The sequence below is a fragment of the Trachypithecus francoisi genome, unplaced genomic scaffold (assembly GCF_009764315.1).
Source record: "Trachypithecus francoisi isolate TF-2019V2 unplaced genomic scaffold, Tfra_2.0 Lachesis_group12, whole genome shotgun sequence".
In the NCBI taxonomy this organism is placed as follows: Eukaryota; Metazoa; Chordata; class Mammalia; order Primates; family Cercopithecidae; genus Trachypithecus; species Trachypithecus francoisi.
Window position 1 is genome coordinate 4,823,362 of NW_022681457.1, and position 26,442 is coordinate 4,849,803.

A 26,442-nucleotide genomic window follows, 5' to 3' on the forward strand; every position below is an offset into this window, starting at 1 on the left:
CAAAGACAAAAATCTTTTATTTCAACTTTAGGGAAGCCAGCAGTTCCTTCACATCTCGGAAGCACAGGGAAACACCCTGATCAAGAAGGCACCAGCAGAAGCGGCATGGCTACCATTAATTGCTGAGGAGACAGAGCAAAGAGAATGAGGATCCAGGACCCAGAAGTCCAGCCCCCGGTCCCCCTCCCTCGGAGCCAGAGTCCAGGCTCCCCAACGTCCCGGCCTCCCCGAACCCCTCCCCCAGGCACCTTTCTCTTCCGGTGGAAGGCTGCCTTGCTCTCATCAGAGTTGATCTGCAGTGGGATATAAGCGTCGAGATGATACAGCTGCTGGGGGCCCCCCACCACCAGGCGGTTCTCCCCGATCTCCAGTGACAGCCCCAGGGCTCCATCCTGGAGAGATGGTGGAGTCAGGTCACCCTCCTCAGCAACAGGACGGTCACCTGGACCAGGCATGGGAGCCTCACATGCTGGGAAACTATATTTGAAGGGTCTAATCTCCCAGGGAAGAGGCAGAAGACATCAATTACAAGTCTCAACAACCGAGCACTTACAATCCCTCGGACACTCTCAGGACAGCACCCAAAGGTGGCCTGTGGGCCTCCTGGGAGAGAGTATGCAGCTGACAAGTCCAGCAACAGCCCCTTGTCACTCTCGCTCAGAGACAGTCCCTGACCTTTCCAGACCTCATTCCCCTCCTCTGGCCCAGCAGGCAAAACTCACCAGTTTGGGGAGGTCAATTTCGGCCAAGAGGAGGTCGGGGGCTTCCAGCCACAGGTTCAGGTGAGGCTTTTCAGGGCTGAGGAGGAACAAGGTCCCAGGGCTGAGCACAGCTGCTGGGTCTTTGCCTGGTGTTCCCTTTCTCCCTCCAACCAGCCCTAGTGCCTCAGAACGCCTTCTCAGTCAGGAGTTCTCTCTCTTCCCTCTCTCAGTGCCCAGGGCCCCAGGGCATCACCCAGTGTGGGAGGATGGAGGGAGGGATTCCCAAGAGCGTTGAGGAAACATCAGACCGGGAATCTACCGAAAGCCCACCCTGACTCAGCTCTCCCAGGGGCGGGCGTGTACAGGTCCCCCAGCTCCTGGATCCGAGGACGCTGCTGTGAGCGGATATTCTGCTGCGAGATGGAGCCCATGAATGGCCGGTTCTTCATCATGCGCCATTCTGAGGGTCAGGAGCGCCGTCAAACATTGTACAGGTCAGGGTTCCCTTTGCTCTCTCAGGAGGCCTTGCACAGCCAAGAGCCTCCCGGGATCAGCTCCACCGGCTCACCGGGACTCTTGGGATCTGACCACACTCCCAGGCTTGGCTCCAGGAAGCCCGCCCACCTTAGTCACGCCCCCTCCCATGATAAGCCCCAATAAAACCCAGCCCTGGAGATGTTTCCTGGCCCCGCCCCTTCAGGGCGTCCAGACTCCGCCCCCTCCCAGTAGCACAGACTCCAGGACACCCTGCCCAAGCCAGCCCCTCCTCTCCCAGGGGTGTCCCCCAAACCGCTCCTGGCTCCACTCTTTCCCGATGGCCCAGGCCTTGCCCCTCACCCGGATTTAGCTGCAAGTTGTATTTGTCCTCAAGGCCCTCCCTGGCGATGGTGATCACGAGCTCCCGCAAGAAATCGCTGTTCTGGGGTGACAGAGAGACGGAAAAGACAGGCGGTGGGGGGGGAGGGTAGAGGGAGAGACCCCTGCCCAGGCCTCACCCGCAGCCCTGCCCCCAACCTGCATCCTCCGGTAGAAGTCGCTGTTGACAGCTACGTCGTAGGCAGTACAGCCCTGGCCTCCTGCGGGGAGAAAAAGGGGATGAGGGCCCCCCAGCCCTCTGCAGGAAGCCCACAGCCCAGACCCATACAGGGAAGAAACATTCAGGGACAGCGGCTGCAAGAAGCAGAGACAGAGACATCAGGAAGTGACAGCTGAGCACTCACTGTCCGCTCCGGACTGTCCGTCCAGCCTCCTCCCCGGCCTCGTATCTCCTGTCCATCAGTGTAATGTCACTTGAGCTGACCCTATCCCTCCCCTGCTCACAGCTCTCCTCTGGCTCCCCAGTGCTCCCAAGTGAAGGTCTGAGCCCCGCAAGCTTGGCGTTAGAGTCCCTGTGGGTCTGCCCCTCCCACCTCTGGAGAAAACCTCCTTCTTCTAGCAACCTCGGCCCACTGAATTTCTTTCAGTTACTCTCCATTACTGGCTGATCCAATCTAATCATTCTCTCCCATTTCCGGGCCGCTCTACCTAGAACTTTCTTCTGTCTTTGACTGCTGAACTCTTCCTGTTCCTTCAAATCTTATCCCACACCTCCTCCTCCAGGAAGCCTTCCCTGACCCCTTCATGTGGGTGACGAGCAATCGCAAGGCTGTGCTGGGTGCCGCCCTCCAAAGCACGCTTTTGATACTGCATCCACCTCCTTGAGCCCTGCCCATGACAGGGTGTTTCTGGAATGTGGAATGTGAATTTGATAGGTCCTTATTCCCCATGGCACTGCCTAGAGCTTGGTCCCAGAAAGCTTCAAGAGACATATGGAAAAAAGGACATAGAAGCAGAAACAGGGACAGAGGTGAGGCAAGACAGAGATGGAGACAGGGGAGAAGGGCAGAGGAGAAAACGGAATGAAAGAGAGAGCCGCAGGCTAGATGCAGTGGCTCACACCTGTAATCCCAGCACTTTGGGAGGCTGAGGCGGCGGATTACCTGAGGTCAGGGGTCTGAGACCAGCCTGGCCAACATAGCAAAACCCCCACTCTGTTAAAAATACAAAAATTAGCTGGGCATGGTGGTGCACGCCTGTAATCCCAGTTAGTTGGGAGGCTGAGGCAGGAGAATTGTCTGAACCTGGGCAACAAGAGCAAAACTCCATCTCAAAAAAAAAAAAAGAAAAAAGAAAGAGAGAGCGGGCTCAGGACTAAAGCCAGGAGATCCACTAATGCACGAGGAGGACTCTGCCCAGGCCTCCCGGACCCGGAGTGGGGCATGGAAAAGTGCCAGCCTGGCCAGGTGGCAGAACCAGGACCGCCCGGGTTTGGGATGCCCAGGGCACTAGAGATCTACCATAGGGAAAATCATCAGATTGGAGAGCCAGATCTCCAGGAGCTGAGGAAGGAGGGTCCTGGGCCCAGGATTCTTGGGTTCTAGGGAAGAAGGGGCCTAGCAGGCCAGATTCCTGGTCCCTCTGAGGGCACTGACTTGCATCCAGTTCTGCATGAGGCTCTCCCAGACTCATGGGGATGCGAAACCCAGCTTGGTCCTCCTCTAGCATCTGAAGCAGCTCCTCCTCGGTCACGTCGGCGGGAGGAGGGATGGAGAGGGAGTGGCAGATGTTGATGAAAACCTTCCCTTCTGAGGAGTTGGTCTTTATGCAGAAACCTGGTGGGAGTGGGTTAGTCATGACAATCCTTTTCTGCACAAGTCCCAGTACCCATCCTTTCTCTCCAGGCTCTTTTTCTTTTGCCCAGTCCCCCTTTCTCTGGGTCTGTTCCACTCCCCACCCCCCTCCTTTTTTTTTTTTTGAAACAGAGTCTCACTCTGTCACCCAGGCTGGAGTGCAGTAGCGTGATCTCGGCTCACTGCAACCTCCACCTCCCAGGTTCAAGCAATTCTCATGCCTCAGCCTCTCAAGTAGCTAGGATTATAGGCGCCCACCACCACGCCCGGCTAGTTTTCGTATTTTTAGTAGAGATGGAGTTTTACCATATTGGCCAGGCTGATCTCAAATTCCTGACCTCAGGTGATCCTCCCGCCTCAGCCTCCCAAAGTGCTGGGATCACAGTTGTGAGTCGCTGTGCCCAGCCTCTCTTCCTATCTTTGTTTTTGTTGTTTGTTTTGTTTTGTTTTTGAGACAAGAGTCTCGCTCTGTCACCCAGGCTGGAGTACAGTGGTGCGATCTCCACTCACTGCAACCTCTGCCTCCTGGGTTCCAGCAATTCTCCTGTGTTAGGCTCCCAAGTAGCTGGGAATATAGGTGCATGCCACCGCACCCGGCCTCTTCCTATCTCTGATTCTCTGGCCCCCTACCTATTCCTACTCTGTCCTCCAACTCCTTTCTGTCCTAGGGTGATCTCTGTGGGTATCTGCTCACCTCACCCCCATCCCAGGCCTTTATTTTCATGTCTCTTTCCTTCCTCCTCTCCGTCCCCTGCCCCTGGCCTCCCTGGGTCTCCTGGCCCTCTCTCTCCGGTGTCCTTTCTCACCAGGCTGAGGCTGGATTTGTGTCGATTCTGGTCTGGTTGTCTGGGCTTGCTGGAGCTCCTTCGAGGCCTGTATAAAGTAAAACTACCTCCAGGCTTGGAGTCTGTGCCATCAGACCCCTCATTTGTTCCTCAAATGGAGCAATTCTTATCTATGAGAGCTGTGGATAACGCGAGAAATTGAACCGTTTAGGTCCCCTTTCTCTTTGGGAACTAGAGGAACAACCGCAACCCCACCTAGCAAACTTGAAGCCCATCAACCTGAATTCCCCGAGGCCCGGTTCCCACCCTAGTGCATTCTGGCAACTGTAGTCCCATCTTTGAGCACCCCGCCAAAATCCCCGAATACTCAAGGATCCAGGGCTCCTGTCACTGTGCACCTGCAGCAGCAGCTCCTCAAATCGCCCCGAATCAGCACCCATCGTCTCCGCCTCGCTTAGCTCCAGTCCCAGCAGCTTCGGGTTCGCCATGGCCCTGGAAAAGAGATCTAGGCGTCCTCAAGACCCTCAACGTGAAGAACTTTGCTCAGGATCCGAACCCCAGTGCTTGCTCTGGCCCTCAATCGACTCCGGATACCTATTATCCTGTTCAGAAAGCTAAGACTGGCCTAAGACTACAATTCCATTCAAGACCGAACACCGTCGTCAAATCCGTTGGGAATCTGTATCTCTGGATGCGCTCTCCGTCCTACTTGCCGAATTGTAAATGAAGCCACACTTCCGGTCTATCCGTAAACCAAGACTGGAGTACGCCACACTTCCGAGTACCCCATGCTCACTCACAAGCTGGTATCGCGTTATCGACAGGCCACGCCCTTAGCATCAATCAAAAGTGTTCACCAAGGCGAATCCCTAAATGCCACACTTCCTGTATCTGTGAAAGCCACACTTCCGGCCGGGCGCTGTGGCTCATTCCTGTAGTCCCAGCACTTTGGGAGGCCAGGGCAAGAGAATCACTTGAGACCAGGAGTTCGAGACCAGCTTGGGCAATAAAATGAGATAACGTCCCACATCCCATCTGTTTAAAAACAAAAAAAAGCGCCACAATTCCACTCTTTCCACAACCAAAACTGGCCCCGTTACTTTGCAGTGAAGGTTGCATTTTCAAAACCTTAATCTCAATGTCCATCCTAAAACGTACTCTTTTTATCTTTGAATTATCACTTCCTGCCAGATCTAGCTCCGACCCCTAGTAAATATAATTAGAACTAAAAGCTGCACTTTCAGGCTGGGAGGCTGAGGCAGGAGGATCGCTTTAGTCCAGGAGTTCGAGACCAGTCGGAGCAACATAGCAAAATCCTGTCTCTACAAAAAAAAAAAAGGAAAAAAATAGCCAGACTTGATGGCATGCGCCTGTAGTCCCAGCTACTGTGCAGGCTGATGCAGGGGAAACGTTTAAACCGGAAAAGTCGAGGCGACAGTCAGCTGTGATCGGACCACTGCACTCCAGCCTGGGCGACAAAGGGAGACCCTATCTCAAGAAAATAAAAGGTAAAACAAATAAACCTGCACTTCCCGCTACTATAAAACAAGGCACTGGGAAGATGCATCAATACGACGACCCTTTTTTTTTTTTTTTTTTTGAGACGGAGTCTCGCTCTGTCGCCCAGGCTGGAGTGCAGTGGCCGGATCTCAGCTCACTGCAAGCTCCGCCTCCCGGGTTTACGCCATTCTCCTGCCTCGGCCTCCCAAGTAGCTGGGACTACAGGCACCCGCCAACTCGCCCGGCTAGTTTTTTGTATGTTTTAGTAGAGACGGGGTTTCGCCGTGTTAGCTAGGTTGGTCTCGATCTCCTGACCTCGCGATCCATCCGTCTCGGCCTCCCAAAGTGCTGGGATTACAGGCTTGAGCCACCGCGCCCGGCCCCTTTTTTTTTTTAATTACTTTTTTTTTTTTTTGAGACAGGGTCTCCCTTTGTCACCCAGGCAGTAGTGCAGTGGTGCCATCTCGGTTCACTGCAATGTACGCCTCCCGGGTTCAAGTGATTCTCCTGACTCAGCCTCTTGAGTAGCTGAGATTACAGGCGCGTGCCACCACAGCTCGGCTCACATTTTTAGTAGAGACGGGGTTTCACCATATTGGTAAGGCTGGTCTCGAACTCACGACCTCAGGTGTTCCACCCGCCTCGGCCTCCCAAAGTGCTGGGATTACAGCCGTGAGCCATCGTGCCCGGCCACGCCGATCCTTCTAATGGAGCCCTCCTAACTAATCGCAAAGTACCCACATCCCTGGCTAGCCTTTCTCCCCGTTTTAAGCAGTGCGCATGCTCCTAAATACGCTTCCCCGTAGGCTGGGCCAACGGGTCCTAAGGCAAAAAGTGTGGGCGAGGCTGCTCTCTGTATCTCGTAGCCCCACCCCATTCCCATTAGTCCTGCCCCTTTGGGCTGGAACGGGAGGTGTGGCCCTTCGGACCTCAAGGTTCCCCTTAACACAGAGCGCCCCAGTCTTCGCGGAAAGCGTTCCGGGTAGGCGATGGCTGCGACGCGTGCAGGGCCCCGCGCCCGCGAGATCTTCACCTCGCTGGAGTACGGACCGGTGCCGGAGAGCCACGCATGCGCACTGGTGAGAGCCTGCCCGGCCGGCGCTGCCCGCTGCGTTACCCAGGCCTGGGCTCCCGGTTTTTCGCGCGGAGCCCCGTCATCCACTGCGGCAGCTCAGCAACTCCGCCTCTCTCAGTCCCCGTGATTCCCGCTGCCCAATAGCATCGCGCCCTGTAGGACGTTCCCTTGAGCCTTGGCGGTGGCGGCTTCGGCCTTTTAGTCTGTTCCCATCTTCCCCAGCGGTCCTCTTGCCCCTTGATCCTGAATTTCTCGTGGTGCTTCCGCGGTTTTCCCGAACTCCTCTAGACGCTCTCGTGATTCCTCAGGGTCCCCTCAGAACCTGACGCGCACCACCAGACCCCTTAAGATTCCTGTGAGGCTCCGGCGATCTACAACCTCCATTGTCTTTCCACGACTCTTTAAAACATCCTATGGCTTTCATGGGCCTTCGGAGCACCCCAGACCTCCTGAGGGACTCCCTTGATCCCCTTGATTACCCGGAGACCTTCAGAACTTCCATGGTGACCCCGTGATCCCATAGGGCCCCTCAATACTCGGGTTCATGTGCCCTCACGGGAACTCTCAGGATCCTAGAATACATCAGGACTTCCGGTTTGGGTTTTTTATTTGTTTGTTTCTGTTTTTGAGCCAGGGTCTCACTCTGTCGCCCAAACTGAAGTGCAGTGGCGTGATCGCACCTCACTGCAGCCTCAACCCCCTGGGCTCAAGCTGTCCTCTCACCTCAGCCTCCCAAGTAACTGGGACCAGAGACGTGTGCCACCACTCCCAGCTAATATTTGTACTTTTTGTAGAGACAAGGTTTCAGCATGTTGGCCAGTCTGGTCTCGAACTCCTGGCCTCAAGTGATCCACCCACCTCGTCTTCCCAAAGTGCTGGGGTTACAGGCCTGAGCCACTGCACCCAGCCACATCAGGACTTCCTGTAATTACTTATGGCCCCTCACAAAACCCTCACGGGGCTCCTACGATCTCTGTAGCTCTCAGAATGTCCCATAGAGTTCCCATGATTGTTCAGGAGCCCTGAAGTCCTCATGAGGGTCCTATGATCCCCTGGGGGTCCTCAGAACCTCCCTAGGACTCCTATGATCCCTTGGAGGCCCCCAGAACCTTCGTGGGGTTCCTGCAAATAAGTAGGACGCCTCGAACTTTCTGTAATTTCCTCAGGCACTCTCAGAATTCTCTCACAGGGTCCCCCAGTACCCAGGTGGGAGAAGCTTAGGCTTCTTTGAGGGGGAGGGCAGGAGGCCAGAGCAATGGCCCAGGTGGAAGGGACTGGATCAGAACCCTGGCACAGCCTAGCACTTGGGGAGGCCGAGACAGGCAGATTGCTTGAGCTCAGGAATTCGAGACCAGCCTGGGCAACATAGTGAAACCTGGTCTCTACTAAAATACAAAACATTGGGCCAGGCGTGGTGGCTCAGACTTGTCATCCCAGCACTTTGGGAGTCTGAGGCGGGCGGATCACCTGAGGTCAGGAATTCGAGACCAGCCCGGCCAACATGGTAAAACCCCGTCTCTACTAAAATACAAAAATTACCTCAGCGTGGTGGTGTTTGCCTGTAATCCTAGCTACTCGGGAGGCTGAGGTGGGAGAATTGCTTGAACCTGGGAGGCGAAGGTTGCAGTGAGCGCAGATCGCACTACTGCACCCCATCCTGGGCAACAGAGCAAGACTCTGTCTCCAAAAACAAACAAACAAAAAATGGCCGGGCGCGGTGGCTCACACCTGTAATCCCAGAGCTTTGGGAGGCTAAGGCTGGCGGATCATGAGGTCAGGAGTTCGAGACCAGCCTGGCCAAGTCGGTGAAACCCCATCTGTACTAAAAATACAAAAAAATTAGCTGGGCATGGTGGCAGATACCTGTAGTCCCAGCTACTCGGGAGGCTGAGGCAGAATTGCCTAAACCCGGGAGGCCGAGGTTGCAGTGAGCCGAGATCACGCCGCTGCACTCCAGCCCGGGCAACAGAGTGAGGACTCTGTCTCAAAAAAAAAAAAAAGAGAGAGAGAGAGAGAAATGTAAATTAAACCCACAATGAGCTATCACTATGCACCTAAATGGCTAAAATGTAAAAAACTAGCCATACCAAGTGTTAGGTTTTTTAAAGGGAAGGCGAGGGTGAAAGAAAGACAGGGACCCAGGAGGCCTACGGCAACACAGGTATATTGCAAAAACCTGCGGAGGGGGGGTACCAGCTTAATGCTGGAGCCCACCGCTGCTTACAGGCTAGGGTACTTCTAGGTATGGGCGGGAGGGGTCTGGGCAGTGTGGCTTGCTGCCTGGCAGGATATTGACAAGGTGTTCCTATGATCAGGCAGTTTGGCCCTTTTTCTGCTGGGATGTGATAGGTTGTTCCTAGGAACTTTGCTCAGCAGGATATGACAGAGATAGTCCTTCAGTTGGAATTTTGCCTGGTAGGTATGTTAAAAAAGGCAGCCAGACGTGGTGGCTCACACCTGTAATCCCAACACTTTGGGAGGCCCAGGTGGGCGGATCACTTGAGGTCAGGAGTTCGAGACCAGCCTGGCCAACATGGTAAAACCCCATCTCTACTAAAAATACAAAATTAGCCAGGCATGGTAGCAGGCACCTGTAATCCCAGCTACTCTGGAGGCTGAGGCAGAAGAATCGCTTGAACCTGGGAGGCGGAGGTTGCAATGAGCCGAGACCGCACCACTGCACTCCAGCCTGTGCAACAGAGCAAGACTCTGTCTCAAAAAAAAAAAAGAAACAGAAAACAAAAAATTAGCCAGCGGTGGTGGCGCACACCTGTAGTCCCAGCTACTCGGGAGGCTGAGGTGGGAGGATCACCTGAGCCTGGGAGGTGCAGTAATCATACCACTGAACTCCAGCCTGGGTGACAGAATGAGACCGTGTCCCCCCAAAAAAATAAGAAGTTGAGGCCAGGCAAGTGGCTTACACCTGTAATCCCAGCAGTTTGGGAGACTGAGGCAGGAGGATCTCTTGAGCCTACGAGTTCGAGACCAGCCTGGGCAACATGGTGAGGCAACATGGTTAGGCCTCAACTTTTTTAATATAAAAATAAAACATAAAAAGTGAAGCTGAGACTTGGACTTGAGCCCTTGCATTTCAGACCCATGTTCTCTGGGCCAGACTCAACCAACAAACATGTTTTCTTTGGCCTGAACTTTATTTTTGAAAATGTGAAATGCTGGACAATTGACTCCATGTAAACATCCGGGAGGTCCTCTTGAAAATAAAATTCCAAAATGTGTCAAACTTTGGCTCAACTTCCCTGACAAAAATCATCTGGAACCAATAGCTCCTGTCCTTTCAATGAATCGTAAACTCCTCTTCTCATCCAGGCCCTCTTCTCAGGCCTCCTGGAACCCTCTGGACATTCTTTTGGAATTTTGTTTTTCTTTTGGGGGAAAATTTTCAAACTTCCACAGAATAATTAGCATTTATTTTGAACTCCTATTTACCCATCACTCTGCTTTGACCATCATCAACATTTATCAGCGCTGTTTCCTTCTGTATTTTCTTTGGAGTAATTTAAACAAATCCCAGATGTCACAGTATTTTCCTATAAATATTTGAATCCTTTCTTCTAACAGATAAGGGTTCATTTTGTTACAAAACTACCATGGTCTGTTACCACACTTAACAACATTAACTCATTCTTTTTGTTTTTTGTTTGTTTGTTTGAGACAGGGTCTTACTCTGTTGCCCAGGCTAGCATTCAGTAGCACAATCACAGCTCACTGCAGCCTGGAACTCCTGGGCTCAAGCAATCCTCCCACTCCAGCCTCCTGAGTAGCTGAGACTACAGGTGTGTACTACTATGACTGGCAAATTTTTTATTTTTATTTGTAGAGATGGGGTCTTGCTGTGTCTGTCCAGACTAGTCTCAAACTCCTTGGCTGAAGCAATCCTCCCATCTCAGTGTAGGAAAGTGCAGGGATTACAGATGTGAGCTACCATGCCCAGCCAACAATCATCCTTTAATGTCATCTAATGGCCAGTTCATGATCAAATATCCCTGACTATCTTACAGATGTCTCTTTTCCCTGTGGGCGTTTGAGTTTGGAACTTCTAAGTAACTTTTTTTGCTTTAAAGAGAAAACAGAAGTCAAGCATGGTGGCTCATGATTGTCATCCCAGCACTTTGGGAGGCTGAGGCGAGTGGATCACCTGAGGCCAGGAGTTTGAGAGCAGCCTGGCCAACATGGTGAAAATCCATCTCTACTAAAAATATAAAAATTAGCTGGGCATGGTGGCGGCTGCCTGTAATCCCAGCTACTCAGGAGGCTGAGGCAGGAAAATCACTTGAACCCAGGAGGCAGGAGTTGCAGTGAGCCAAGATCGCACCATTGCACTCCAGCTTGGGCAACAAGAGTGAGACTCTGTCTCAAAAAAAAAAAAAAAAAGAGCCGGGCGCGGTGGCTCAAGCCTGTAATCCCAGCACTTTGGGAGGCCGAGACGGGTGGATCGCGAGGTCAGGAGATCGAGACCATCCTGGCTAACACGGCGAAACCCCGTCTCTACTAAAAAAATACAAAAAACTAGCCGGGCGAGTTGGCGGGCGCCTGTAGTCCCAGCTACTCGGGAGGCTGAGGCAGGAGAATGGCGTAAACCCGGGAGGCGGAGCTTGCAGTGAGCTGAGATCCGGCCACTGCACTCCAGCCTGGGCGACTGTGTAAGACTCCGTCTCAAAAAAAAAAAAAAAAAAAAAAAAAGAAAAGGAGAAGGGCCAGTACGAGAAAAATCAGGAATATGTGACATCAGAGATGCTAGGAGAATCTGTAGAAGGAGAAAGTGAGCAGTGTGTTTTGGATTTAGCAGCAGAGAAGATCTGACCAGGATGAGGAAGAAATATGGAGGAGAAGGCCGGGCGCGGTGGCTCAAGCCTGTCATCCCAGCACTTTGGGAGGCCGAGGCGGGTGGATCACAAGGTCAGGAGATCGAGACCATCCTGGCTAACATGGTGAAACCCCATCTCTACTAAAAAATACAAAAAAAAAAAAAAAAAAAAAAACTAGCCAGGTGTGGTGGCAGGTGCCTGTAGTCCCAGCTACTTGGGAGACTGAGGTAGGAGAATGGCGTGAACTCTGGGGGTGGAGCTTGCAATGAGCAGACACTGCACCACTGCACTCCAGCCTGGGCGACAGAGTGAGACTCCGTCTCAAAAGAAAAAAAAAAGAAAAGAAAGAAATATGGAGGAGATGTGGTGAGTGAGATGTGGTAAAAAAAAAAAAAAAATTTTTTTTTTTTTTGAGACAGAGCCTTGCTCTGTTACTCAGGCTGCAGTGCAGCGGTGTGATCTTAGCTTATTGCAGCCTGCACCTCCTGGGCTCAAATGATCCTCCCACTTTAGCCTCCCAGGTAGCTGAGACTACAGGCACTCACCACCACACCCGGCTAACTTTTTGTATTTTTTGAAGAGATGAGCTTTCACCATGTTGCCCAGGCTGGTCTTGAACTCCTAGGCTCAGACCACCTCAGCCTCCCAAAGTGGACTCCAAATAGGCGCCACTATTGTGGCACTAGCCCAAGGACTCAGTTGAGACCCTAATTGAATGAATTAAAGATGTTAACACGTCTGTAATCCCAGCACTTTGGAAGGCCAAGGTGGGCAGATCACTTGGGGCAGGAGTTCAAGACCAGCCTGGCCAACATGGTGAAACCCCATCTCTACTAAAAATATAAAAAGGGAAATTAGCCGGGTGTGGTGGCAGCCGCCTGTAGTCCCAGCTACTCAGGAGGCTGAGGCAGGAGAATGGCTTGAACCCAGGAGGCAGAGCTTGCAGTGAGCCGAGATCGTGCCACTGCACTCCAGCCTGGGTGACAGAGCGAGACTCCGTCTCAAAAAAAAAAAAAGGTGGGGGGGGCCAGGCGTGGTGGCTCACGCCTGTAATCCCAGCACTTTGGGAGGCCGAGGCGGGCAGATCACGAAGTCAGGAGATCAAGACCATCCTGGCTAACACGGTGAAACCCCGTCTCTACTAAAAAATACAAAAAACCTAGCTGGGCGTGGTGGCGGGCGCCTGTAGTCCCAGCTACTCGGGAGACTGAGGCAGGAGAATGACGTGAACCCGGGAGGTGGAGCTTGCAGTGAGCCGAGATCACGCCACTGCACTCCAGTCTGGGCAACAGAGCGAGACTCCGTCTCAAAAAAAAAAAAGGGAAAAATGTTCTAGAACTAGAGGGTGGTGATGGTTACACAACACTGTAAATGCACAGAATGCCTCTAAACTGCTGAAGTGTATACTTTGAAATGCTGTATTTTACCACAAACTTTTTTTTTTTTAAAGCAATAGGAGGAAAAGAATTAGCTGATGGAGCAGAGGGAGACAGATGTCCCCTCCTAGAGGATTCTGGGTAGGGGTTGAACTGCCCCAGCTCCTCCCAAACCCCTTTCCAAACTGTCTCTACCTCCCTCAGGCCTGGCTGGACACCCAGGACCGGTGCTTGGGCCACTATGTGAATGGAAAGTGGTTAAAGCCTGAACACAGGAATTCAGTGCCTTGCCAGGATCCCATCACAGGTACGAGATGTCCCCCAGTCATTAGTGGAAGAGAGGTATCTGTGCCCTCTAGCCCTACCCATCAACACCCATTCCCCTTGCCTAGGGCCCTGAGGGCAGAAGCAGCTGGTGGTGAGAGAGGGACTGCGATGTCTGGTTCCTTCTGAAACCAGTCACCCTAATTATGGTTCCGGCTCTCTGTGGAAGCTTTGTGAAACTGCGGTCTGTGAAAATCCCTTCCTTGCACTGGAGGTGATCATAGCCGTGACCCAGCAGAGAATGGGGACCAGCTTTACACCCTTGGGCTGATCCAGGCTTCGAAAATCTCAGCCCCCTCCAGACCTGACATGGGCTCCCCGCCATCTCTCCTCCCATCTGAGTCCCTCCACTTTTCTCCCCAGGAGAGAACTTGGCCAGTTGCCTGCAGGCACAAGCCGAGGATGTGGCCGCAGCCGTGGAGGCAGCCAGGACGGCATTTAAGAGCTGGAGTGCCCACCCTGGTGTCGTCCGGGGCCAACACCTGGCCAGGTGATGCAGCTGAGGTGTGGACCCTGGGAGGCGGGGACCCCCAGCATCCACTCGAGACCATGGGAATAAAGGCTAATTCCCAAGATCCCACTGAATTAATCTGCAGCTAAGGCTCAGATTCCCAGTATGTGCTGTGGGCAGTAGTGGCCGAAACATGCATCCGTTGTCCACTATTCACTGGGACTAGAAGCCGCAAAGCCTGTATTTCACAGGACATTCTTGAAGCTCATTGGGGCTCCATTTCTCAGCAGTTCACTGGGGCTGGTGAAGCCCCTAAATCCATTTCCTAGCTGCTTTGGGGGCAGCTAGAGACAAAGATTCCATTTCCCAAAATGCAATTGGGGTTAGAAGCTAAGACTCAATTTCCCAGAAGCTACAGGGATTTCCAACGGCCAAGACCTTTACACAGCATCCTCAGGGTTTGTGTTTCCACGGCTACAATTCCCGTAGATCTTCACTGCCCTTTGCCCCAGGTAAATGGTGGGGATGCCTCGGGCTCATGGGAATTGTAGTCCAGGAGCAGCCCAGGACTCTGTGAGGCTGAGGCCTGTTGGAAAATGAGCACCCTCTTGCTTTCTCCACAGGCTGGCCAAGGTGATCCAGAAACACCAGCGGCTGCTGTGGACCCTGGAATCCCTGGTGACTGGGCGGGCTGTTCGAGAGGTTCGAGACGGGGACGTCCAGCTGGCCCAGCAGCTTCTCCACTACCATGCAATCCAGGCATCCACCCAGGAGGAGGCACTGGCAGGCTGGGAGCCCATGGGTGAGACCCTGGAGTCCCTAGCCCTCTCCTCTCACATGACCCAGCAGTGCCAGCTCCAATCCCCTCATTCCTTTTCTTTTAGACAGAGTTTCGCTCTTGTCACCCAGGCCGGAGTACAGTGGCGCAATCTCGGCTCACTGTAACCTCCGCCTCCCGGGTTCAAGTGATTCTCCTGCCTCAGCCTGTTGAGTAGCTGGGATTACAGGCGCCCACCACCACACCCAGCTAATTTTTGTGTTTTAATAGAGAAGGGGGTCTCACCATGTCGGTCAGGCTGCTCTCCAACTCCTGATCTCAGATGATTCACGCACCTCGGCGTCCCAAAGTGCCTGGGATTACAGGCATGAGCCACCGCGTCCAGTCTCCTCATTCTTTCTCTTTTTCAGACAGGGTCTTTCTCTGTCACCCTGGCTGGAGTACAGTGGTGCACTTATAGCTCACTATAATTGTGAGCCTTGACCTCCTGGGGTCAAAATCCTCCCACCTCAGCCTCCCAAGTAACTGGGACTACAACCATGCACCACCACGCCTGACTGGTTTTTTGTTTGTTTGTTTGTTTGTTTGTTTTGCCTCTCTCCTCATTTTCTTCTTGCAGGAGTAATTGGCCTCATCCTGCCACCCACATTCTCCTTCCTTGAGATGATGTGGAGGATTTGCCCTGCCCTGGCTGTGGGTAAATGATGGCCTGGGGGATCCTGACTCTTGGGTCTGAGAAAGGAGGGGATTGTCGGGCCCAAACTTGAGTCTGAGAGACAAGGAGGCTGGGGCCTGGACTCCTGAGTCTGTGGGAGGAGGGGCTACGGGTCTGGACTCCTGGGTCTGAGAGAGGAGGGATTCGGGGTCTGGACTCCTGGGTCTGAGGGAGGAGGGGCCAGGGGCCTGGACTCCTGGGTCTGAGGAAAGAGGGGCTGGGGGGTTGGACTACCGGATCGGAGGGAGGAGGGGCTGGGGTCTGGACTCCTGGGTCTGAGGGAGGAGGGGCTGAGCCTGGACTCCTGGGTCTGAGGGAGGAGGGGCTGGGGGCCTGGACTCCTGGGTCTGAGGGAGGAGGGGCTGGGGGCCTGGGTCCGAGGGAGGAGGGACTGAGGTCTGGACTCCTGGGTCTGTCAGAGGAAGGGCTGGGACCTGGACTCCTGGGTGTGAAGGAGGAGGGGCCGGGGTCTGGACTCCTGAGTCTGAGGGAGCAGGGGCTGGAACTTGGACTCCTGAATTTTTGAGCTGCTCCGCTTCCCCAGGCTGCACTGTGGTGGCCCTCGTGCCCCCGGCCTCCCCGACGCCCCTCCTCCTGGCCCAGCTGTCAGGGGAGCTGGGCCCGTTCCCAGGAATCCTGAATGTCATCAGTGGCCCTGCCTCACTGGTGCCCGTCCTGGCCTCCCAGCCTGGAATCCAGAAGGTGGCCTTCTGCGGAGCCCTGGAGGTACCTTCAGGACAGGGGTTGTGGTGGAACGTGTCTGGGGGCTGCAAAGCTCCTCCCGCGGCTGAATTGGTGGGGGGTCCCTAGGAAGGCCGTGCCCTTCAACGGACCCTGGCGGGTGAGTGTGCGGAGCTGGGCCTAGCGCTGGGGACGGAGTCGCTGCTGCTGCTGACAGACACAGCGGACGTAGACTCGGCCGTGGAGGGTGTTGTGGACGCCGCCTGGTCCGACCGCGGCCTGGTGAGACCCGTGCACTCCTGTCCCCTCACACCCTAGAAGCTGTAGGTGTCTGTCTCCAGGCCTTGGGGTCCTGAGTCTCTGTTCATTTTATTTGTTGGGTTTTTTGTTATGTGTTGTTTTGTTTTTCTATATGTGTTCATTTTATTTTATTTATCTATTTATTTATTTATTGAGAGACGGAGTTTTGCTCTTGTCGCCCAGGCTGGAGTACAATGGTGCGATCTCGGCTCACTGCAACCTCCACCTCCCGGGTTCCAGTGATTCTCCTGCCTCAGCCTCCCGAGTAGCTGGAATTGCAGGCGCCCACTACCACACCTGGCTAATTTTTGTATTTTTAGTGGAGACGAGGTTTCACCATGTTGGCCAGGCTGGTCTCAAACTCCTGACCTCTGTTGATCCAGCCGCCTCAGCCTCCCAAAGTACTGGGATTGCAGGCGTGAGCCACTGCACCCGGCCTCTCTGTTCTTCAGGACTATTGATTTATCTGAGTGTCCATGTCCCTAGTTTTCCAACCTCTGTCTTCACTCTTCAGATCACCAACTTGCTAGAGTGCAATGGCGTGATCTCCTGACGCCCTTTTTCCTCACAGGGTGGCCTCAGACTCCTTATCCAGGAGTCTGTGTGGGACGAAGCCATGAGAAGACTGCAGGAGCGGATGGGGCGGCTTCGGAGTGGCCGAGGGCTGGATGGGGCCGTGGACATGGGGGCCCGGGGGGCTGCTGCATGTGACCTGGTCCAGCGCTTTGTGCGTGAGGCACAGAGCCAGGGTGCACAGGTGAGGCAAGGGGCACAGACTGAGGGTGTCAGAGGAGGAGGGACGTGGAGACCCAGCTCCTGAGTCCGAGGGAGGAGGGAGCAGGGTGTGGACAACTGGGTCTAAGGAAAGAGGGGCTGGGCCTGGACTCCTGGGTCTGAGGGAGGAAGGGCTGGGGGCCTGGACTCCTGGGTCTCAGCAGGAAGGGACTGGAGGTCAACTTCTAGATCATTTCTCTCCCTAGGTGTTCCAGGCTGGCGATGTGCCTTCAGAACACCCATTCTATCCTCCAACCTTGGTCTCCAACCTGCCCCCAGCCTCCCCATGTGCCCAGGCAGAGGTGAGCCCCTTAGGTCTGTAGAACTTCTACCCACTGCCAGCCAAGGGCAGCAGCTCCGTGCCTGCGGAAGCCCCTGGGGTGACCGTGTGACCCGGGCAGGGGGCTGCTACCTGCTCTGGGCTCCTTCCCTGGTGGGTGGGCCCCAGAGGCCTGAGCCGCCCCATCACCCCTTGCAGGTGCCGTGGCCTGTGGTTGTGGCCTCCCCCTTCCGCACAGCCAAGGAGGCACTGGCGTTGGCCAACGGGACGCCCCGCGGGGGCAGCGCCAGCGTGTGGAGCGAGAGGCTGGGGCAGGCGCTGGAGCTGGGCTACGGGTCAGTCTGCGTGGCTCAGGCACTCACTCCTCTTCTCATTCTTCCTGTCTTCATCTCCCTTCTCCCTGGGTCGCTCCCTGCGCCTTTAACTCACCCCTCTCCCAGCCAGCCACCGTCTGTTTTCCTCTGTCGGACGTCTCCATCTTCCCCACAGGCTCCAGGTGGGCACCGTCTGGATCAATGCCCACGGCCTCAGAGACCCTTCAGTGCCCACAGGCGGCTGTAAGGAGAGTGGGTGTTCCTGGCATGGGGGCCCAGACGTGAGCACATCCCCTCCCCGTCACCAGTCACCAGCCCCGCTCCCTGCTGTGCCCTTGACACTTGCATCCAGCCTCACGTGCCCCTTGCATCCTTTTGACACTGTCCCTCTCACAGGGACTGTATGAGTATCTGCGGCCCTCAGGGACCCCTGCCCGGCTGTCCTGCCTCTCCAAGAATCTGAACTATGACACCTTTGGCCTTGCTGTTCCCTCAACCCTGCCGGCTGGGCCTGAAATAGGGCCCAGGTGAGTCGTTGGAGGCCAGTGGTCTGGGGGTGTGAACAGGGAGAGGGGAATTGATGCCCATTTCCCCATGGACTGGAGGGCTGGTGCGAGGTCCGTCCAAGCTGTCTCATGGTCCTGCTGAGTACCACATTGTGGCCTCACAGTTTCCCCACCCCAGGCCTGCTGAGACTCAGCTCTGCCCCATGAATGTCTGTGCTCTCCCAGAAACTCATGAGTCTAGGAGCTTGGGGTCCCCAAGAGGTTCACTGGAGCAGAAGCTTGGGGTCCCCCAGAGGCTAATGGGAGCAGAAAGAGTAGGAGCTTAGGGTCACCCAGAGGCTCATGGGAGCAGTTTAGGGTCCCCCAGAGGTTCATGGGAATAGGATTTTGGGGTCCCCAGAGGCTCAAGGGAGCCAGATTTTAGGGTCCCCAGAGGCTCATGGGAGCAGAAGCCTGGAATCTCCCAGAGGCTCATGGGAGCAGAAGTTTGGGGTCCCCCAGAGGCTCATGGGAGCAGGAGTTTAAGGTACCCCCAAAGACTCAAGGGAGCAGGAGTTTAGGGTCTACCAGAGGCTCATGGGAGCACAGAGGTTCATGGGAGCAGGAGCTTAGGGTCCCCCAGAGGCTCATGGGAACAGAAGCTTTGGGTCCTCTGGGGCTCATGGGAACAGGAATTTGAGGTGCCCCACAGGCTCATGGGAGCAGTTTAGGGTCTGCCAGAGGTTCATGGGAGCAGGAGTTTAGGGTGCCCAGAGGCTCGTGGGAACAGGGGTTTGGGGTCCCCGAGAGGCTCATAGGAGCAGAAACTTTGAGTCCCCCAGAGGCTCATGCAAGCAGGAATTTGGGGTTCCCCAGAGGCTCATGGGAGTAGTTTAGGGTCCGCCAGAGGCTCATGGGAGCAGGAGTTTAGGGTCCCCCAGTGAATCGTGGGAGCTGGAATTCAGGGCCCCCCAGAGGCTCATGGGAACGGGTTTGGGGTACCCCAGAGACTCACGGGAGCCAAGGCGGTCTTCCCAGTGGGGTAGAGCATAAGGTCCGAGCAGACTGAGGGCTCAGGACTCCTCCTCATGTCCCACCCTACTCCAGCCCAGCACCCCCCTATGGGCTCTTCGTTGGGGGCCGTTTCCAGGCTCCTGGGGCCCGAAGCTCCAGGCCTATCCAGGATTCGTCTGGCAACCTCCATGGCTACGTGGCTGAGGGTGGAGCCAAGGACATCCGAGGTGCCGTGGAGGCTGCTCACCAGGCTTTCCCTGGGTAAGAGGGGTCACACGGGAAAGCCCAGGGGTCATGGCGTGGTAGAGAGGGGAGCCTGGGCCCCCAGCAGTTGGTGGACTGGGAGGGTGGGCCCCCAGGGTAGGGGCTGTGGACAGAGGTGGGCTGTCGGGAAAGCCAAGACCAGGATGCTGACCCCCACTGTCCACTGTCTGCCCACAGCTGGGCGGGCCAGTTCCCAGGGGCCCGGGCGGCCCTGCTATGGGCCCTGGCGGCTGCACTGGAGCGCCGGAAATCTACCCTGGCCTCGAGGCTGGAGAGGCAGGGAGTGGAGCTCAAGGCTGCGGAGGCGGAGGTGGAGCTGAGTGCAAGGCGACTTCGGGCATGGGGGGCCCGGGCGCAGGCCCAAGGCCACACCCTGCAGGTGAAGGATCTGTGGGCACGTGGGCGAGCTGGGCAGGCGGGGTGGGGCTCAGACCAGAGGCTGTGAGATGAGCCAGGCTTGGGATCCAGGCCCAGCCCCACTGCCTTCCACGGCAGGATCATCAGCAAGTGGCTTCACCCCTCCCTGCCTCAGTTTCCTTATCTGTACAGTGAGTGGACACACAACCTGCCTCGTAGAGTGGCGTTCGCCAGATGATGGATAGCGACCCATTCCTGGGCCATAAAATCAATTTAGTGGGCTGTTAGGCGGTTTTTGCATTGCTATAAAGAAACACCTGGGGGCGCAGTGGCTCACGCCTATAATTCCAGCACTTTGGGAGGCCAAGGCGGGCGGATCAAGAGGTCAGGAGTTCAAGAATAGCCTGACCAACATAGTGAAACCCTGTCTCTACTAAAAACACAAAAATTAGCCGGGTGTGATGGCGGGCGCCTATAGTCCCAGCTACTCGGGAGGCTGAGGCAGGAGAATGGTGTGAACCCAGGAGACGGAGCTTGCAGTGAGCCAAGTCATGCCACTGCACTCCAGCCTGGGAGATAGAGCAAGACTCCGTCTCAAAAAAAAAAGAAAAGCAAAAAGAAACACCTGGGGGTGCAGTGGCTCACACCTGTAATCCCAGCACTTTGGGAGACCGAGGTGGGTGGATCACCAGGTCAGGAAATCAAGACCCTCCTGGCTAACATAGTGAAACCCGGTCTCGACTAAAAATACAAAAAATTAGCTGGGTACGGTGGTGGGCGCCTGTAGTCCCAGCTACTCGGGAGGCTGAGTCAAGAGAATTGCTTGAACCCAGGAGGCGGTGGTTGCAGTGAGCCAAGATTCCGCCACTGCACTCCAGCCTGGGTGACAGAGCGAGATCCTGTGTCACAAAAAAAAAAAAAAAAACAAAAAAAAAAAACACCTGGCCAGGGATGGTGGCTCACGCCTGTAATCCCAGCAATTTGGGAGGCAAAAGTGGGTGGATCGCTTGAGGCCAGGAGTTTGAAACAAGCCTGGGCAACACAATGAAACCATGTCTCCACAAAAAATAGAAAAATTAGCTGGACCTGTTGGCACCAGTCTCCCTCTGTCACCCGGCTGGAATGCAGTGCCACAATCATGGCTCACTGCAGCCTCAACCTCCGAGGTCCAAGCGAGCCTCCCACCTCAGCCTCCTGAGTATCTGGGATCACAGGCACACACCAGCACACATGACTGGGTAGTTTTGTATTTTTATAGAGACAAGAGACTCGCCACGTTGCCCAGGTTGATCTCAAACTCCTAGCTTCAAGTGATCTGCCTATCTTGACGTCCAAGGTGCTGGGATTATAGGCGTGAGCCACTGCACCCAGCCAGTGGTACGCTTTTTTTTTTTTTTTTTTTTTTTAGACAGAGTTTCGCTCTTGTTGCCCAGGCTGGAGTGCAACAGTGCGATCTTGGCTCACTGCAACCTCTACTTCCCAGGTTCAAGCAATTCTCCTGCCTCAGCCTCCCAAGTAGCTGGGATTACAGGCATGTGCCACCACACCCTGCTAATTTTGTATTTTTAGTAGAGACGGGGTTTCTCCATGTTGAGGCTGATCTCGAACTCCAGATCTCGGGTGATCCGCCCACCTCGGCCTCCCAAAGTGCTGGGATTACAGGCATGAGCCACCACGCCCAGCCTCCAGTGCTACACTTTTAAATAACTGGATCTCAGGAGAACTCACTATTTCGCGGACAGTAGCAAGTGGGATAGTGCTAAACCATTCATGAGGAATCCACCTCCATGATACCATCACTTGCCACCAGGCCACGCTTTCAACATTGGGGATTACATTTCTTTTTTTTTCTTTTTTTTCCGAGACGGAGTTTCGCTCTTGTTGCCTAGGCTATAGTGCAATGGTGCGATCTGAGTTCACGGGTCTGCCTCCCGGATTCAAGCAATTCTCCTGCCTCAGACTCCCGAGTAGCTGGGATTACAGGCATGCGCCACCGCGCCCAGCTAATTTTGTATTTTTAGTAGAGACAGGGTTTCTCCCTGTTGGTCAGACTGGTCTCAAACTCCTGACCTCAGGTGATCTGCCTGCCTTGACCTCCCAAATTGCTGGGATTACAGGCATGAGCCACCACACCTGGCCGGGAATTACATTTCAACATGAGATTTGGGTGGGACATCCAAACTCTATCATGGGCCAAACCATATTTCTTTCTTTCTTTTCTTGAGACGGAGTCTCGCTCTGTCGCCGAGGCTGGAGTGCAGTGGCGCGATCTTGGCTCACTGCAAGCTCCGCCTCCCAGGTTCATGCCATTCTCCTGCCCCAGACTTCCGAGTAGCTGGGACTAGAGGCACCTGTCACCATGCCCAGCTAATTTTTTGTGTGTGTGTACTTTTAGTAGAGATGGGATTTCACCGTGTTAGACAGGATGGTCTCGATCTCTTGACCTCGTGATCCGCCCACCTCGGCCTCCCAAAGTGCTGGGATTACAGGTGTGAGCCACTGCGCCCGGCCTTCTTTTTTAGTTTTATTTTACTTTAGTTCTGGGATACGTGTGCAGAACGTGCAGCCTTGTTACATAGGGATATGCGTGCCATGGTGGTTTGCTGCACCTACTGACCAGTCCTCTTAAGTTCCCTCCCCTTGCCTCCCACCCCTAACACCGTATTTCTTCTTAACAAAAGAAAATAATCCCAGCGCTTTGGGAGGCTGAGGTAGGCGGATCACTTGAGCCCATGAGTTCATGACCAGCCTGGACAACACATGTCTCATGTCTACAAAAAACAACAAATTAGCTGGGCCTGGTGGTACGCACCTGTATTCTCAGCTACTCAGGGGGCTGAGGTGGGACAATTGCTTTAGCCTGGGAGGTCAAGGCAACAGTGAGCTGTGATCATGCCACTGCACTCCAGCCTGGGCTACCCTGTCTCAAGGAAAAAAAAAAAGGAAAAGAGGAGAAAAAACAGAGTGGGCCAGGCGCGGTGGCTCACGCCTGTGATCCGAGTACTTTGGGAGGCCGAGGCAGGCTGGATCACTTGAGATCAGGTGTTCGAGACCATTCTGGCCAATATGATAAAGACCCATCTCTGCTAAAAATACAAAATTAGCTGGGCATGGTAGCAGGCGCCTATAATCCCAGCTACTCGGGAGGCTGAGGCAGAAGAATCGCTTGAACCTGGCAGGCGGAGGTTGCAATGAGCTGAGATCGTGCCACTGCACTCCAACCTGGGCAACAGAGCAAGACTCAGTCTCAAAAAAAAACAGGAAGGAAGGAGGGAGGGAGGGAGGAAGGAAGGAAAGGACAGAAGGAAGGAAGGAAAGGAAGGAAAGGAAAGGAAGGAAGGAAGGTAGGTTGGTTGTGCAGGATGTTTCTCACCGCCCGAACCCCTGTGGAATGATTCACTTTGACCTGCGTCTGCGAAATGGCGGGGGCTTCCACAAGGGTGCGGTTTGGGCCAACACCGGGTGTTGGGAAGGACGCCGAGCAACTCGGTCTCTCATTCACTGTGGGCGGGGCTCCCCTGCCTCATGCGTGACCCGCCTGTCCCCGCAGGTAGCGGGGCTGAGAGGCCCTGTGCTGCGTCTGCGGGAGCCGCTGGGTGTGCTAGCTGTGGTGTGTCCGGACGAGTGGCCCCTGCTTGCCTTCGTGTCCCTGCTGGCTCCTGCCCTGGCCTACGGCAACACTGTGGTCATGGTGCCCAGCGCGGCCTGTCCCCTGCTGGCCCTGGAGGTCTGCCAGGTATAGCCCCTTGCTTTCCTGCCTCTTCTCCCGGTAGCCTCAGGGCAGCAGAAAAACGTCCAAACTCGGCAGGAGCTTGGCTCTTACCGCACCCTCCGTGGTACGCATGCTGCCCCCAGCCTCAGCATCCAGACCTTCACTCCTTGGCGACCCAGTGCCCATTCTTCAGCCCAGACCTGGGGCTTTCTCGTCCAGGCCCGCCCCCCCTACCCCCGTCCCATTCCTTCCCATAGCCACCCCCTGGATGCCCACTCCTTGCCCTGCCCCCACGGCCCTCCCAACCCACCCACTCTCTGCATCCCCTAGGACATGGCCACCCTGTTCCCAGCAGGCCTGGCCAACGTGGTGACAGGAGACCGGGACCATCTGACCCGCTGCCTGGCCTTGCACCAGGACGTCCAGGCCATGTGGTATTTCGGATCCGCCCAGGTGCTCTTTGTTCTGTTTTGCCATTTTCAACATCTCAAACTTCAAACAGGCTCCTCCTTTTCCGGAAACAGCCCCGCCCTCTTAGAACTCCTGTTGCTAAGGGGAGAAACTCCTTGACAACAAGGTTCTGAGGCCCCGCCCTTAGTACTCCAGTTACTAAGGAAGAGGTTGTCCTTAGCAACAAAGGCCTGAGAGCTGCCCAGCCCGAAGACCTCATCTCAGTGGACAGCCCGTTGCTAAGGACCACACCCTAGATTTGGAGTCCCACAGTCTACAGTGTTTTTTTTGTTTTGTTTTTGTTTTTTTTAAGACAGAGCCTCACCCTGTCACCCAGATGCAATCATACCTCACTTCAGCTTCAACCTCCCAGGCTCAAGTCACCCTCCCACCTCAGCTTCCTGAGTAGCTGGGACCACAGGCATGTACCACCATGCCCAGCTAAGCGCGGCTAATTTTTTTCTTTCGCAGAGACGGGGGTTTCTCTGTGTTGGCCAGGCTGATCTTAAACTCCTGGGTTCAAGTGATCTGGAGCAGACTGGTTGAGTCTGCTTTTTTATTTATTATTTATTTATTTTTATTTTATTTTGTTTTTTTTAGACGGAGTCTCGCTCTGTCATCCAGGCTGGAGTGCAGTGGGGTGATCTCGGCTCACTGCAAGCTCTGCCTCCCAGGTTCACACCATTCTCCTGCTTCAGCCTCCCGAGTAGCTGGGATTACAGGCGCCGCCACCACGCCCGGCTAATTTATTTTTGTATTTTTAGTAGAGATGGGGTTTCACCGTGTTAGGATGGTCTTGATCTCGACCTCGTGATCCGCCCACCTCATCCTCCCAAAGTGCTGGGATTACAGGCGTGAGCCACTGCTATTTATTTATTTTTTGAGACAGAGTCTCACTCTGTTGCCCAGGCTGGAATACAGTGGCACGATCTCGGCTCACTGCAACCTCTGCCTCCCGGGTTCAAGTGATTCTCCTGCCTCCCAAGTAGCTGAGACTACAGGCACTCGCCACTATGCCTGGCTAATTGTTGTTTTTTTTTTTTTTTTAGTAGAGATGGGGTTTCCCCATATTGGCCAGGCTGGTCTCAAACTCCTGACTTCGTGTGATCTGCCTGCCTCAGCCACCCCAAGTGGTGGGATTACAGGAGTGAGTCACCGCGCCCCACTGTCCACTCTCTTAAATCACCTGTTGGTAACAGATGTGAACTTGTTGACAAGAGCCTTGGGCCTCATTCCTCTCAACTTGGGCTGTTAAGGGAGAGGAAATTCCCTAACCCCTGGATCAAATGCCTTTCCCTACCATCTGGAAGTTTTGCTTGGAAGGAACTGAGCATTGTAGCTACAGAGCATAGGTCCAGCCTGAAGCCCCTGATCAGTAACAGTCCTCATCGTGGAGGAAGCAGGTGCTTAGCAACAAGCCCGCAGATGTGCTGACCCCCCTCTCTCCTCATCTCAGGGTTCCCAGTTTGTGGAGTGGGCCTCAGCAGGAAACCTCAAACCAGTGTGGGTGAACAGGGGCTGCCTGCGGGCCTGGGACCAGGAGACCGAGGGGGCAGGCCCGGAGCTAGGGCTGCGATCAGCACGGACCAAGGCCCTGTGGCTGCCTATGGGGGACTGATGCCTGAGCGCCACCTGCTGCATTTTGGACACCTCAGACCAAGGGGAAATGCACCCCCGCAGACACCTGGGACTCTCCCCTTCTGTGGGGAATAAATAAAGTCTCTGACAAACCCTAGCTATGCTTCTGTAAGAAGAAAGGGTGTAGGCCGGGCGCGGTGGCTCAAGCCTGTAATCCCAGCACTTTGGGAGGCCGAGACGGGCGGATCACGAGGTCAGGAGATCGAGACCATCCTGGCGAACACAGTGAAACCCCGTCTCTACTAAAAATACAAAAAAAAAACTAGCCGGGCGAGGTGGCGGGCGCCTGTAGTCCCAGCTACTCGGGAGGCTGAGGCAGGAGAATGGCGTAAACCGGGAGGCGGAGCTTGCAGTGAGCTGAGATCCGGCCACTGCACTCCAGCCTGGGCGACAGAGCGAGACTCCGTCTCAACAAAAAAAAAAAAAAAAAAAAAAAAAAAAGAAGAAAGGGTGTAGCAACTTCTGGCAGATACGAGGCTTTTTTTTTTTTTGAGACGGAGTCTCGCTCTGTCGCCCAATCTGGAGTGCTGTGGCCGGATCTCAGCTCACTGCAAGCTCAGCCTTTCGGGTTCATGCCATTCTCCTGCCTCAGCCTCCCGAGTAGCTGGGACTACAGGCTCCTGCCACCTCGCCCAGCTAGTTTTTTGTATTTTTTAGTAGAGACGGGGTTTCACCGGGTTAACCAGGATGGTCTTGATCTCCTGACCTTGTGATCCACCCATCTCGGCCTCCCTTTTTTTTTTTTTTTTGAGACAAGTTCTGGCTCTGTCACCCAGGCTGGAGTGCAGTGGCACAATCTCAGTCCACTGCAGCCTCGACCTCTGGGCTCAAGGGATCCTCATGCCTCAGTCTCACATGTAGCTGGGGCCACAGACATGCGCCACCACACCTGGCTCAAGGCCATTTTAGTTCTGAGGTTGAGCAGCTCAGGAGCTGGCTCCAGCACAATGCTGTGTTTGTGAAACAGAGAAAG

The 26,442-nt window shown here is 54.7% G+C and overlaps 2 protein-coding genes across 8 annotated transcripts; one reads left to right on the forward strand and one right to left on the reverse strand.

The window, feature by feature from the left end:
• PIH1D1 (PIH1 domain containing 1) lies at window positions 1-6,806 on the reverse strand. Of its 5 annotated transcripts, none has more exons than XM_033224036.1 (10): window positions 6,689-6,799; window positions 4,554-4,647; window positions 4,177-4,243; window positions 3,173-3,352; window positions 1,716-1,777; window positions 1,539-1,620; window positions 1,032-1,161; window positions 723-798; window positions 249-392; window positions 1-122 (listed from the first exon to the last, which is right to left on the reverse strand). In XM_033224036.1, exons 1-10 carry the CDS (start codon window positions 6,724-6,726, stop codon window positions 81-83), a joined length of 915 nt encoding a protein of 304 aa, XP_033079927.1. In that variant the 5' UTR covers window positions 6,727-6,799; the 3' UTR covers window positions 1-80. The 5 variants fall into 5 exon arrangements, 4 of the variants coding, with proteins under 4 accessions (XP_033079927.1, XP_033079929.1, XP_033079928.1 ...); XM_033224038.1 differs by having other exon boundaries at window positions 6,585-6,712; XM_033224037.1 differs by lacking the exon at window positions 6,689-6,799 and adding an exon at window positions 4,750-4,995.
• Window positions 6,490-25,566, forward strand: ALDH16A1 (aldehyde dehydrogenase 16 family member A1). Of its 3 annotated transcripts, none has more exons than XR_004440457.1 (17): window positions 6,490-6,734; window positions 13,137-13,239; window positions 13,620-13,746; window positions 14,331-14,509; window positions 15,105-15,182; window positions 15,745-15,926; window positions 16,011-16,163; window positions 16,753-16,938; window positions 17,162-17,257; window positions 17,434-17,570; window positions 17,725-17,830; window positions 17,946-18,076; window positions 19,142-19,309; window positions 19,490-19,691; window positions 23,220-23,405; window positions 23,737-23,834; window positions 25,288-25,566. XR_004440457.1 is itself a non-coding variant. In XM_033224034.1 (17 exons), exons 1-17 carry the CDS (start codon window positions 6,645-6,647, stop codon window positions 25,447-25,449), a joined length of 2,409 nt encoding a protein of 802 aa, XP_033079925.1. In that variant the 5' UTR covers window positions 6,490-6,644; the 3' UTR covers window positions 25,450-25,566. The 3 variants fall into 3 exon arrangements, 2 of the variants coding, with proteins under 2 accessions (XP_033079925.1, XP_033079926.1); XM_033224034.1 differs by having other exon boundaries at window positions 23,712-23,834; XM_033224035.1 differs by lacking the exon at window positions 15,105-15,182 and having other exon boundaries at window positions 6,527-6,734; window positions 23,712-23,834.
• The last annotated feature ends 876 nt before the right edge of the window (window positions 25,567-26,442 follow it).